At 43.3% G+C, this 14,807-nt stretch overlaps 1 protein-coding gene across 1 annotated transcript in view; it reads right to left on the reverse strand.

Moving 5' to 3' along the window:
* Positions 1 to 14,807, reverse strand: part of Col4a3 (collagen, type IV, alpha 3 (Goodpasture antigen)) — a 90,137-nt gene that overhangs the window by 67,010 nt on the left and 8,320 nt on the right. Inside the window, exons 4-5 of the mRNA XM_005395714.1 lie at positions 2,995 to 3,051; positions 1,091 to 1,180 (exon numbers count right to left, since the gene is read on the reverse strand). Of these exons, the coding sequence (XP_005395771.1) occupies positions 1,091 to 1,180; positions 2,995 to 3,051 (147 nt within the window). The remainder of the gene's footprint in view (positions 1 to 1,090; positions 1,181 to 2,994; positions 3,052 to 14,807) is intronic.

Raw genomic sequence — 14,807 nt, forward strand, 5'->3', positions numbered from 1 at the left:
TGGTGTCTAGCCTCCTGGAGACCAGTTGTCAGGGGAGTGAATGTGTGTGCGTGACAGCCCAGACTTCAGCCCAGCTAATGTCCTCAGGAGGAAAAGATAATCAGCGAATCCAGTGCTCTTGCAGTTATTTAGCAAATCCTCTAGGGTATTTATTGAAACAAAGCCCTTTGTGGGTCACAGACTCGAGAACAAAATTGCGTGATTAGTGTGAAGGGTAGCAGGCTCCGGTAAGAACCTTAGAAGCCCAGTGCTTAAGGGACCAGCCAACGAGGCCCCCATGAAGGAAAGGATAGATGAGGAGACAGGAGAGGAATCAGGGGAAGGAGAGTTCCAAAAAGAGACAAACAACTGTACAAACGAGAAGACAGTAGTCCACAAAATCTGAACAGAGCAGAGAGGCTCAAGTGAGAGAAACGCACCAAAGTACCCAGGAACAGTGGCCACTGGTGACTTTTGCAAGGATGTTTTTAGAGGAGAGGGACAGAAGGCAAATTACCAGTGGCCAAGGAGTGCATAGCAGAAAAGCTACAGGCAGCACGATTATTCCTTCAAGAAGCTTGATGCAAAGAAAAGACAGAGAGGATAGGGCAATATTTTGCTACAGGACCTCACCAACCCACAGGGAGTCTGATACTAGTGTGGTAAAATATTTTCATGTGTAGGTGTGAAAGAAAAAAGCCAATCTCAGAAGCTAAGTTGGAATATGCAATGACAGAGGACACACGTCTCGGAATGAGGTCCTCGTGGGAGTCCCAGTGATCAGGTGCAGGGTGGATGACAGGTCTGGAGTGGAAGATGAAAAGACCTCATCCTCTCCTGGAGGAGAATGGAAGACCAGGCAGTACAGGTGGGGAGCTGTGTATGAGGGAGAGGCAGAGGAAGGCGGCTGAGGAGGAGACTTGAGGGTGACGATGATCACTCACAGTCATCTTGGACTAGGATGGTGAGGGCTCAGCTAAGACTGGAGATCAGGAATTTTTCATGTACCCACCAATGAGCTACAACTCGGAATTCTCTCTGGGCTCTCAGCAGTCTACAGGGCAGGCGTGAAGGAGTGTTAGGTGAGTTGGGGGATTATTTTCAAGCTTACCGTGGGTCCCTGTGGTCCAGGCAGGCCTTCAGGACCTGGGAATCCTTTCTGGCCTGGAGAACCAGGGGGTCCAGGAAAGCCTTTCTCCCCCTGTTAAAACCAAAACAAGATGAGAAACACACAGAACAGCAGTTGTCCAACAACAAACACAACCATGACCACCATGTTCTTATCTTTATTGACTTCATGGCAATAGTTCAGATTTTTTTCTTGGATTAAGAAAATATTAATTAACACTCTGTAGCGAGTCTGTGGGGTTGATGTCCGTAGGTTTGAGTGCTGTCCTTGGGGTTGTAGGAACTTGACTTCCCCAAGCAGTAGAGCTGTGCAGGGCAGAGATTCACAAGGAACGAGGAAACAAGGGGAAAGCCCACTGAGGGATGGACATTGGGACATGCCGCTAGAGGGTGTTTTGGGAGGGTCACTTCAAAGAAAACTACCATGCAGGTTATGAGTTTTAGACCTTTCCTCGTACACAAGAATTAGTCATTCAATCTGCTCTCTGTGTACAAGATGTAGGAGATATTTCAGAGGTAACACAGCCAAAAGTGTGAGCTAAATAAATTTTTAGAGGGAGTCAGATGATACTATGGAAAAGTCCCTGGAATAGTGAACCGAAGTTCATTAGGTCCAGTGATTGAAAACATTCCACCAGTGAGTAACCTTCCCATGCATATGGATCCTTGCATTACTGCTTAGCAGTAAAGGGTACTGGCTATTTGTGTAATTTCATTATACAGCTGAAAAACAATCAAACCAGCTATTTTACATTTGTGCATATCAATATACACACCTACTCAGAAGAGAGCAAAAAAAATTTGCTAAAGCCCATCACTACTTAGGTATTTTTTCATATTCTACAAGTGCAAATGTCCTACCTTGCAAATACTGGACAGGAAATAAATGCTTATGTGCAGGATGAATCAGAGAGAGGGTGTTTTCCAACATAAATCTGAATATACATTCATAGCTTCAGGAAAACACCCAAGTCAAACTACACAGCATTATAAAACGATTTAAGTAGATATAACAATAACAGTTACAGTTAGCATACAACTTACATATAAGTCATTTCTTCTAAAGAGCTTAAAATACATTCTCTTAAAATATTTTCACATAAACATCCTGAAGTATTGTCAAACAATTAGTGCCTATGAGGAGTTTTGGAAACAAAGAACAACTTTAGTTCCGCTTCCATCTTTATCATCACAAATTGCAAGTTAATGGAGCGAATTAATGAGATTTCACAGCATTCCTGTTTTTCTGGAATTCTGCTATGGAGCTATTTCTACTTCCCCCTGCAGAACTTTGATTTCAACTAGCATGCAGCTTCAGCGTGCTCCCACCAGGGGGAGATGTTGTACCAATACTGTGGGACAACACCCGTGGGTTTCAATGTTTATTTTATGTCAAAATAAGCGAATCACGTTGTTTTCTTTTCTTCTCTCATGTTTAGCAACATTGTAAACAGTGTATATACATGGAGGCTTTTTGCGAATTATCTTTTTCTGCTAACTTGTTACTGATTCTCTATAACGCATGAGAGTTAATTTAACTGCCAGTATTTACACAGTGTATCTGAGATTTCCTAGAAGTGGCTTTTTCTTCCTTGAGTTTTTTTGGGGTGGTGGTGTTTGTTTCAGTGTTTTTTGTTGTTGTTGTTTTGTTTTGTTTTTTGTGCCGGGAATTGAACTCAGGGCCTTGTGCTAGCCAGGCAGGTGCTGTGATGCTGAGCTATACCCCTGGCCCTATTTTGTTGGTTTTCATTTATATCCACGTACTTTAAAGTTGGATTTGGGGAATGGAACAACGTACGGATGTTCTTTCTGTGGCCCGTGGAAGAAGAGTGTGAATTACTTGATGACATTTACAGTGAGAAAATCAGAGTTACATTGTCCTTTTACCTTCTCGCCTTTGGTCCCACTGCAGACACACTGGCCTTTGTCTGTACAAGCACAGCCCTAGGAAGAGGGAAACAGGAAGGGTTTGCTTTAGAACAGCTTCTCAGATCCGAGCTGATAGGGCAGCAGCAAACATATTTCTGTGTTCTCGGAGTCCCAGGCGCTATGGCGATGCTGTGGCAGTACATCAACAGAAATGGCAGAAAAGTAAGAAGATACTGCATCGTAGGAGAAATGTCAGATGAGTGCACGTCATCTTGTTATACTTAGGAATTTTAGGGAATTTATAGAAAAGACAAAGTTAGCTCCCCCCAAAAAATTGGTTGGACCATATGACGCCGCCACTGTCATAAGTACAAGGTGGCATAATATTGGCGAGTTCATAAGCTCTTCACTTGGCAGTGAGCTGGGGGACCCTTATCCCATCTAAGCAGCCGCTTTGACACAATTACATCCTCAGCACTCCGTACTCATCCAGCACCAACTCTAGGGAAGCTCAACCTTTAAAATTTTGAATCTGCCAATAAAGCAACGAAGAGTAAAATAGTTACAAATCATGGATTTAGTGTGTTTTGACTTACATGCTACATTCTATGGTTATATATTAACCCTTTTCCTGATTTTATTTCTTCAGGTTAAAGTTAACAGAATGTTCCTTTGCTTTCCTAAGGAGGGAAAAATAATTAATAGTAGAGGCAGCAGAAGTCTAGGAGGTAGGCTGGCTGCATGAACTGGAAATTTGAAAAAACGCCTGAGATAGTCCTAAAATAGGAAATTCTTCCTTTTTTTTTTTTTTTTTTTTTAATCAATGGCTATTGTTTTACATATTGTTATCTACAAGATAGTTTCTCAGGAAAACAAATAGACAAATAATAGTGAGTTACAGACAAAAGAAGTAGGAGATTATCAATAGTTGTTGTACTATACTTTGGTATCTTCAAAGTGGCTTCTAAAGAAAATAAATAGAGCTATACATGAGTGACCTATTGAATAATCATTAACTATTCTCAATGGTTGTTGTAGGAAACACATACTAATAAACATACATCCATTTACGAAATAGGATAGGAACAATACAAACATTACAGAGTTATGGATAGATTAGTAGGAAAATATCAATGGCTACTGCAATACATGGTGGTATCTTCAAAGTGGTTTCTCAGGAAGACAGATACGCAAGAAGGATCTAACAATTAGTTACAGCCTAAAGGTTGTCAAAAATTAAAACAGGAAATTCTGTTTGTGCCCCAAAGTACCCCCAACTATTAATGGAACATATTTCCTTAGACGAGGACAGTGGTTTTCCAACCATTCATAGAAGGGAATAGATAACGATTTTCAGACACTCACCACTGATCCGTACCATATGCACATTTTAATTTGCATGCATGGAAAGTAACGGATTAAGAAGGAGATTGTAGTCTCCCATAGCGCTGATATTTGTAGCAGACTAATTCTCCCAATTTTCCTGCCACCTGTGTGGGTCATTCGGTCATACTATGACTTAATTATGTTAACCTGGCCTTTCTGGGTTTTTAAATTTCTATGTTCACATCGGTCACACGTTTAAGGACACACTACTAAGGCCACCATCTACAAGCTTGGATTCCCCAGGCCATCAGCTTCCCTTACCTGGGAGGTGCTTTTGTCCCTGGACTCAAACAAAGGCTGCCTGAAGACAAGGCAGGCTTTTGTTTGTGCCAGTGTGCGTCCCTTTCCGGGGGAGGGGCCATCGTGCTGCTTCTGCACAGCATGAGGAGTGCCCAAGTTTCACCCGGAGGCTGCCATGTGCAGCTGAGAAAGCTCACGCTGGCCGGGGCTTGGTGCACCAGTGTGCATGGAGCCTCTACTTTCAAATGGACAGCGAGCATCTCTGGTTCTTCAGCCATCCGATGCCACACAGCGCCTGGACTCCGAGCACTCCAAGGCCAGAGAAAGCAGAGGCAGATCCGTAGTAGCATTTAACCCCTAAGAAGGGACCAGGTGACAAGGGGCCCTAGTGCTAAGCTTAGGGTCATATCTGTCCTTCATCATTGGAATCTTAACTCATTCATCTTTCAGTCTTAACTCAAACAATTTGTTTGCTGCTTTGCTCCAGGCCCTGGAGGAGCCCCTGGGCAACTCTCCTTAAAGGAGGAGCAACTGTCCCCATTTGGGCTGAACCTGGCCCTCTTTCCATGTATTGCTGTGTGCAGAGCTGGCTGGCACTTTTCCTTAGCCCCTCAACTGGCTTTAAGCCATGCACATCGGTCCAGCTGATGTGCAGTCTTTGGAGTAAAGGGGACAGGGCAGTGTTTTCCCCACCCCTGTAGCTCCCAAATAAAACACGTTTGAGCTGGGGTGAGATGGACAGCCACAGTGCTCTATGCTGTCCGCTGCAAATGAGCTTCAAGATAAGAGGCTGTGGCTTCCCAGGGCCTAAAAGATCACACATCAGAGCTGAAGCACTGAACCCAAAACATCACATACTACCTCCACTGTGTATGCAGATCACTCTTTCTGCACATCCTTCTCTCTGCATATTGCAGAGGTGATTTCAGGCCTCCTACCTAGCCCAGCTCAGGGCACTCACCTACTTCCCACCATTCTCACAGTCACTCATCCTTGAGCCACTCCCTTCTTCATGAATTAATAAAATCTGGGTTTGGTCCTGGGTCGAGCCCTTTGCTCCAAATAACCATCATCATAGCAGACTCAGGACCCCCTTGGTTTCCCACCATTTTGGGTATATTGCATCTTTATTTACACTGTGGATTGCACTGGCAGTGGTAGATTGGAATGAACTCGATGAGATTCCGATAACCTTTCCACAGTATTACAACTATAAACTTCCTGGACTGCCACGAGGGCTGGGAAGGGCTCTCTGTACCAGGCTAAACCTGGTCCCCTTTCCTATCTATTCTCATGGAATATTCGCAGTTGTGCCTTCCTTGCTGTTTTCCCGAATGACTGACTGACTGTCTAGGGAGAGAAGGAATTATAGTCTTGTTCCCACCGCTCTCCTGCCATGGAATACATACTGAACGGATGCTTGTGCTTGACAGTGGGTAATTTGTTTGTGTTCAGTTTGGACGTGGAATTTTAAAGCGTATGAATTACATGGCTATTCTTGGGTTGTCATGGCTAAAATGTGTGCTGTGTGTAAATGATCGATGATTAAGGTAGGAATGGCAAAGGATGAAACTAGAAACTTTGGCTAGCTTAACACGTTAAAATCAGCACAAGGCTAATTACTCATTAGTTTCTTTGATTAAAACCATTTTCTGGGAAAATTTGCAAATCCCTAGAAGAATACATAGTAATTTAGAAGCGTTGAAGCATTGAAAACAGTGCAATAAGTATTCACCTACCCTTGCATTTAGGTTCACACACTGTTGACATGTGCTCCCACCCATTCCATTCCTCCTTCTCCCTCTTTCTCTGGGTGCATGCGTGTGCACACACACACACACACACACACACACACACACACACTCATACATTTTTTGCCAAATTATTCATAACTGCAGACAGCCTGACATCTCACCCCTGATATTTCTGTGTGCCTCTCCCCCAAACAAAAAGTATATTCGTATCCAATTGCAGCATTATTCTTAAAATCAACAATTCAGCATTGCTGCACTTTCAGATAACTACTTTTAAATAAGACTGTCAGCTTTACTCAGGGTCCTTACTGACCATAGAAAATAAAAAGCTATTTAATGCGCAGCACATGTTTGATTCTGTACTTGAGATTTCATCTCAATGAATGCTTACAGTCTGTCATTAATGCATGAGGTCTCAAGAAGTCGCACTTATGGTTTGAAGGACATTTAGGAACCACTCTGTTGGCATCAGAAGTCAAGTGTGTTTGTTGTTCCCGTGGGGTCCCTCCTTGCCTGGGGTGTGGCTTCCCGTCACCTCCCATGGGGACTCAACCCCTCTTTTCTGTCACATACACACAGTATATCCTAGGCTTTTTCCATTATTGTCCCTCAGTTTGGATCTTGGACTTTCAGATATAATAATCATGTTTTTGCTTGTATATTGTTTGTTTTCACATTAAAATAGAAGCCCTGTTGGGTTGTTCAGTACCAGCTGGCTAGATATTTGAAAAAGTCAGGTAAAATGAAGAAACTAAACAAGCCAACCCGGTGTGGTGGTGCTTGCTTGTAATCCCAGCACTGAGGAGACTGGGGCAGGAAGATCTTGAGTTCAAGGTCAGCATAGTGAGACCCTGTTTCAAAAAACCAAAACCAAACCACCCCCCCAAAAAAAGAAACCAAATACAGATACATGAACACTAGACATTTTATTTTAATTTAAAATACATTAATAAACACTAATCCTCAACCTTGTGAGACAGGGTGAGGGGACTGAGGGGGTTCTGTGGGAATGGGTCTGTTTTGTAAGGTTCTACTGCACTGTTCTTGTTAAGTTGTAGCACTTAACAATTTCCAGTGTGAGTACCCTTGACATAGGCCAACTGCTTAAAGACACTTGTGAGAGTTCCTGAGTATAGCATCTTTCTTGACATAAAACCATACTTTTCTCTAGGGTTTCAAATATTATTTCAGTCACCTCTACTGGCGTAGCAATTTTCTCCATTTTGTTTTTATCAAATCTTCCAACATTGTTTTCACAAGAACAGTTTTTATGTATTCATATTTAAACAAGTGGCCATTCGTGCTTAATCAAATTATTTTGTTCCAATAACAAGTGCAACTGGGAGAAATTAGAGTAAAAAATGACTACATGTTAGCAATCATAAAATCTGGTAGTGAGTCAGGCCCTTGCTGGTGTGCTGGGAGAAGACTCCGCCTCTGGTATAGAAAGTGTGGAGAGTTTTAGTCCATCCAGCAGTTGGTCAAGGGGAGAATCGCCCTGAGACGAACAACGGTGCCCTCTTCCCGTACGTGTCCACCTTGTCAACCATGTGCGTGTGTCCACACTGTTGATGAGACTCCTGACCACAGCTGCCTTTCTACGCCAGCGTTAGCACAACTGCTCCCAAATCGTTCCAGCTTTAATTCTCAGTTAAACTGGCAAGGCATGGGCTGCCTGTGCATGTATATAATTGAGCTGACTAGGACTTCAGAGTATGTGGCAATTTTGCTGACACGTTGATGCTCCTCCTGATTGAATGAACTCAAAATTATGGTCAGGGCAGCTCCCTGCCAGTTGTTCAGCTGCTGGGCTAGAAACAAGCCCCTCCCGGCTGATGTTGCAACGGCCACGGCAGTAGGCCTCCTGAAATCGGGCACTTCAGTGATTCTGAATGTGGTGACGGTGGCTCAACATTCAAGAGAGTAAATTCTTTGTATGATGCTGTTTTTCTTCAAATAAATTTTTTAATTTGGAAAAAAAAGTTTCAGTAAGTCAATATTCAAATAAGTTGTTTGCCAAGAAGATACAAGGACCATATTTTCATTGGAATGATTTTTATCCACTTTTATGGACCTATTTTGAAACACTATGAATACTTTAGTGGGATATAATTCATTAACAATTATTAAAATGCTAGATCACTCACAAACCAGTATGGCCAAAGGCTACTATTAAGGAAACATAACTGGTGGATATTTCTAAAGCAACATTTTCATGTCTTCTCCTTTTCCAACAATAAAGCACCTCTTCGTTTTCTTATAGTGCACCTTGATGAAGTAAGAAATTGTGAATAGGAAGCTCTTAATGACTGTGGCTTCTCTCCACCTTGAAGTTCAGAAATGATCCAAGACTTTATGATATTTTACTACTTTTGAATATTAAATAGTTGACCTTATGGGAGTCGTTCTCTTAATAGTTGCATTCATTTTGAGCATAGTTATTTTTTTTTTTGGTAGTGGGGATCGAACTCAGGACCTTGCGCTTGCCAGGCAGGCACTTGTGCCGCTGAGCTATATCCCTGGCCCAGTTGCATTCATCTTGAATGGCTTCACTTGGACTAAAAAAAAAAACTTTCATTGTGGAGAGTCTAAGAAGGGTTACAAGTCCAGAAATCATAAGTCACAAGTGTATGGTGTACAGATCCATCCCTATAAGATTTACCCCTAGCTTTGGGAGCTACTAACTGGAGTGTTGGGCAGATTAGTTAATCCTCTCAAGTCGCCCCATGTGTGAAGGAATAGCCTAGGATCTGCCTTGCAGGATTTCTGTGAGGAGGGGTTGAGACGCTGTCAGAGGCCATGTGCAGATCACTATACATTTAGTGGACTTCTGCAGTGGGGGTCTCCGCTCTCTCTACAAGGTTCCATGCCAAAAGACACACATGTGTGGTCAGCCTGAACCAGCCCTGTCACTCATAGCCATGTCCTTCCCTTGGTCATCCTGAACTAGCCAAATTCTTCCCACGTACTTCCTCCTGTCAAAGAAACAGTAAAGTCTTGTAAATTATTTCTGTCGCACTATAAGTGAACTAACCTGTGTTTGTTGACAGTATTTTTAAAGTATGTTCACTGATTAAGTATTACGCACACAGGGACTACAATGTGTATTGTTTAATACGGTACTGTTTAGAGACCCTCATGGTACTTCAGGCTTATAAATGACAGGCGCCACATCAAACGCATGACACAGAGGAAGCAAGCACTTCCTGGGGCGCGGGTCTGGCCGCTCTGGTGCTCATTTCTGCTCCCATAGCACCCATGCATCGACGGGCATTTCACAGACCTCACCCATGTCCCACCCGTGCATCCTGCAGTACCACCTGCACATGACATGCTGTGAAGGGCCGTGTGCCACGGGGGTGAAGGGCACTGGTCCAGAGGCAGAGTTCCTAAGTCCAAGTCCCAGCCCTGCCAAACCCCTGGTGTGACTTTAAGCCACGCTACTGCCTCTGTGAGTACATCTGTGAAATGGAGTTCAATTGGTTATCACAGGTAGAGCGCTTAGAGTAGGTAGGATATAATGAAGGTTGATCACTGAGAGCTACCGGTAGTTTATACACTTATCACTGCTCATAAAATGAGTGTTTATCATGAGCACTCATCTGCGAGTAGAAACGGTGTCTTACATCCCTCCAGCATGGCAGGCAGTACAACATTGTCCTTTTACTCTTAAAACAAATCAAGGGTGTAATTACACACGATACTTTTATTCAGGGGACTGAGCCCAGACCCCTGCACATGCTAGGCAGGTGCTCTACCGCTGAACCACATCCCCAGCCTTTTGAAATTTATTTTGGGGCAGGGTCTCCCTAAATTGTCCATCCTGGCCTCATACCTGCAATCCTCCTGCCTCATCCTCCCTACTAGCTGGCATTATAGCCATATACCACCACGTACAGTTAAGTACATACGTTTTCACTGTTGGGTAATAGTTCAGAAAATAATTTCCAAAATAATCTGGTTATTTCTCCTTTCTACATGCTGGACACAATCTGTCCCATTTCTGAGCTTGCATGTGAAGCGGAGGTGGCCTCCCTCTCTCCTCCCCCACACTCAGCCCAGCCTGGTTCAGCGGGAGGGGAAGTTGGCACCATTCGCAGCTGGTTAACAGCTCACTGAGCAGGTCTGTTGATTTTGCATTATGACTATTGACCCTGCCAGCCGCTCTGCCAAGCCAATCGCCTGAGGCAAAGGTTTTGTGTGAAAAGAAGAGCTGACCAAGTCCGGGCCAAACCATGCCAGACAGACCCTTTGCTGGGCTGCCTCCACCCGTGTCTGCCTTGAGCACTGACGGCGACCCTTGGCAGCTTGCCCTGCGGGGAAGGAGATGGACTCCATGGGCGCCCTTCTGCAGGGACCGTCCTGCCCACCCAGAAGGGCCGTCCCCTCACTCGGGAATCCCACACATCTCACTGCAGCTGCCACTTCCCATCCTTCAGCTCCTGTCCAGGGAGCCATGGCTAGTCTAGACTCTCTAAGCCAGCCACCCGCTTTTATTTTCTGGGTGAGTGTGGGCATGCAGATTACTGGCTCTGACAAAGAAGCTGGCAATCAGAGTTCATTTGTGAACAAACAATAGAAGAATGTTCTGCCTGTCTCACTGCAGGCAGTGCTACGCACCTAGAACCATTCATTCTGGTTCTTCTTCTTTTTCTCCCAAAAGATTTTACATCTGGGAGAACAGAGAAGCCTCCAACACTCGTGTGTGATGAAGACTATACAGGACCCTTCATGGGGGCACCGGTATAGGAAATAAGTGTTCATCAGTATATGGGAACACCAGCGCTCCTGAGAACTATGAATAGCGCTGTGCTCAGAACTCTTCCTTGTGTTCTCTTTTATTCATGCCTCATTCTATCTGACAGATTAGAAAACTGTGACATCAAGAGGCTGGAGGACCATGGTAAGAATGAGCTTGAATTTGAGCCCCAGGGATTTGACACAAAGACATGGTCTCAACCCCTGGGGTATGTTTCTCATCAACAGGTTCTGGGGGCCTCCAAGACCCTGCGGGAGGGAGAATATGTACCTTTTCCTGGCCAAACAGTGTCGCTGTACCTCTGATGCTGCACTGGAAAGCCCCAGAGGTAAACATAGCATGGCAGTTCATGAAGTGTGCCATATATAAGCCAGGGGTTGACAAACTAGCCCACAGACTATATCAGTTCTCCGCTCATTTCTGTTGGTCTACGAGCTAAAAATGCCTTTTTTTTTTTTGTCTTTTTGAGACAGGGTCTCGCTGTGCAGTTCAGGCTGGCCTTGAGCTCACTTTGTAGCCCAGGCTGGCCTTGAACTTGCAATGATCCTCCTGCCTCAGCCTCCCGAGTGCTAGGATTACAGTCATGTGCCACCACGCCCGGCTAGAATGGCTTTTATGTCTTATATCACTGAAAAAATCCTGAAGCATGTGAAGGTCATTTCAACTTCAGATTACAGAGCCCATAAGTAAAGTTTGTATTTCACCTATAAAAATGTTGCGGATATTTTTGGTGTCTTAATACATAGGTATCTACGTAATAGCCTTAATTTTGTCTCTTAGCTTATGAAGCCTAATATTTATTATTACAGGAAAAGCCTGCCGATATGCATGCGGTACAAACTATCTTGATTACATTTTCTTTCTGTGGTAGGATGAAAGTTGTTTAAAATATTAAGATCGAAACTTAAAGGAGAACTGGCTTTGAGCTCTAGTGATATCTGGTTCTTCCACCTGGAACAGCAGATAGGGCTCATTCTGTCCTTCCCACCCTTCCTATATTTACCTCCCCTCCCCATTTATACTTTGGTCCAAAGTTGGGGGGGTAATGCAATTTGAAGATCAGAAGAACCTAGTACATCACGTAGTTCCAAAGTTCTAATGCTTCAAACTTTACGGAGAAGTGAAATTTTAAAAAAGTTAGTAGAAACAAACATAGGACCGTCTTGTTTATATTTTTCTAGGTAAAGGAAATGACCACTTCCAAACACAAACCAATCAACCCGCTCTGCTATCTGCTAAGCAACACTGAACCATGATTATGTTCTATAACAAAAGAAAATTACAACAGCATAAAGAAAGCAAGTAAATTCTCACAAGAAAATGATCTACTCCTTTAAAGCAGAAACAATTAGTTTTTGCTTCATAAAAATTTTCTATTCCATTCTTATTTTTCTCATTCCTTTGGTCTGAGGAAATTGTTAGACAGGTTAAGGCTGGTTAAGACTGTCTGGGACAGTTAAGACAGGTTAAGACTCTGGGACACAGTAAAACAGCAAGGACCATCTCCTCTTGCCTTTTCTAGCTCTTTTTGTTGGGTGCTATTTGCTTTTTCATCTAAAATTCACTGATGAATTTTCTCTCTGAGAGCTAAGCTCATATAGTGTTTTGATGTGTGTTGATGGGTTAATTTTTGGTTAATCTTCATTGCCAACTTGATTGGCTTGGGAGACACAGAAGGGACCAGTAAGGCACACTTCTGGGTGTGTCTGAGTAGGTCACGAAGGCATGACCTTGGGGTATTTGCCTATTTCATTGGATTAAAAAATGACTACAACATTATTGAAGCACACTCCTGAGTGTGTCATGGAGGTATGACCTTGGGTACTATTCACGGTCCCTAGACCATTTCTCTCAGGCACTGTTCCCCTGCTCTGTTTCCAGGTCACCATGAACTGTGTGACTTTGCTCTTCAATGCCTTTCTGCCATGATGCTTCTGCCCCAGAGCCTGCTGACCATGTACTGCATCTCCTGAACTGTGAGCTCAAGTAAACCTTTCCTTCAATAAGTTGTGGATATCAGGTATTGTGTCCCAGTGACAGAAAGGCTGAGCATTAGACTTGGGTATTACCAGTACATGTGGTTCCTGCTTCCTTCCTCTTTGGCACTGTTCGCTTACTCTGCTTCCTGGCTGCCATGAACTGAGCATCTTGGCTGCGCCATACCCTTCTGCCATGATGTTTCCACCTTAGAGCCAGTTGACCAGGGACTGAATCCTCTAAAACTATGAGCCAAAGTAAACTTCTCCTTAAGCTGTGAGTAACCCCTGCTTTGTACCAACAGTGGGAAAGACGACTAATATGAACTGACACATCATCTTGGAACCAATCATTCTTAACACAAAAACTAAAGCTCCAAATAGAAAATCTAAACTCCGGGATGGTAATTGAAGAAACATGTTGAGCTATTTGGGGGCCCCTTAGGTTTGTCTATTTGTAGGAATGGTTCTTTCAGAAAGCTCTATTGAAAATATGAAAAACAAAACAAAACAAAAAAACAACAGAGTACAGTTTGTATATAAAATCCGTTTGTTCCCTTTTATAAGACAACCAGCAAAGGAGCAACTGATGAGACTTTGCTTGTTAACTAACAACTTAACCAGTTTCTTGAGAGTTCTCTGGACTGCCCTGTAAGTGTGCCTATTCCTAAACCTCCCCGGTGAGGCCATCTTTAGATCCTGTCCATGTGGAGGACAGATGCCTTACACTGCTCTTACAAGCTGTTCCTTGGCTAAATATATACCAACTGTCAAGCACAAATATTAAAGTCTCCTAAAGTTCCATATTGTTTAGTTTGTGAAAAGTGCTAGGAATTGCTAAAATCCCTGTTTTTAGTCACAGAAATATAAGACATTTTAGAAAACATCTATTTCTTTCTGCTAACCCATAAGCATGAAGAAAGGAATGCCCAGATGCTTGAGGGTCAGCGCTAACACAAGGCCACTTTTCCAAACTGATGTCTCTTTTAGATTCTAGGGACAAGTCATGCTGCATCATCTGAAAGTATGGACATGGCTCAAGTAGCAGTATCATTCCAAGTAATAAGCAGGAAAAACCGGCTTGCTTGTATGGGTAAGAATTAATCCAAGATTATAGTTTATTAAATACTTTCATACTTGTCCTCTGTTTTTGAAATATAGAATAACAGGGTGGATGAAGAATCTAAAAGTCAACCCATAAGACAATGAAAATAGGTGTCAGTTCATCTTAATTGTCAACTTGACTGGATTAAGAGACTTCTGGAGAGCTGATTAGATCATGGGGTGTTAAACTCATGGATGGACTAATCCATATATATTAGCTGAATGTGCAGTTACAAGGTGGGGCCAAGTGGGAGCAAATGGGTCACTGGGGGCAGGCCTTCAGAGGGTATATCTCTTGTTAGTGTCCTTCCCCTGTGTCCTGCTTCCAGCCACCATGAGCTGCACAGCTTTGCTCCACCATGTGTTTCAGCCATGGCGTTCCTGCCTTGGAGGCAACCATGGGCTGAACCCTCTGAAGCCATGAGCCGGACAAACCACTTCCTCCTTTAAATTGTGTATTTTCTCATTTTGTCCCAACAAAGGGAAAGCTGCCCAAAATAAAGATAAGAAAGAAAGAAGCAGAAGAAAACTGTCAATTAATGTTTGGAAGGTGGATGGCAAGAGGACACTTTGAGTCAGGGGTAAGTTTGTGAACAGCAGCATACTTCCTTT

Source organism: Chinchilla lanigera, unplaced genomic scaffold (assembly GCF_000276665.1).
Source record: "Chinchilla lanigera isolate Chin_1 unplaced genomic scaffold, ChiLan1.0 scaffold00052, whole genome shotgun sequence".
Lineage (NCBI taxonomy): Eukaryota > Metazoa > Chordata > Mammalia > Rodentia > Chinchillidae > Chinchilla > Chinchilla lanigera.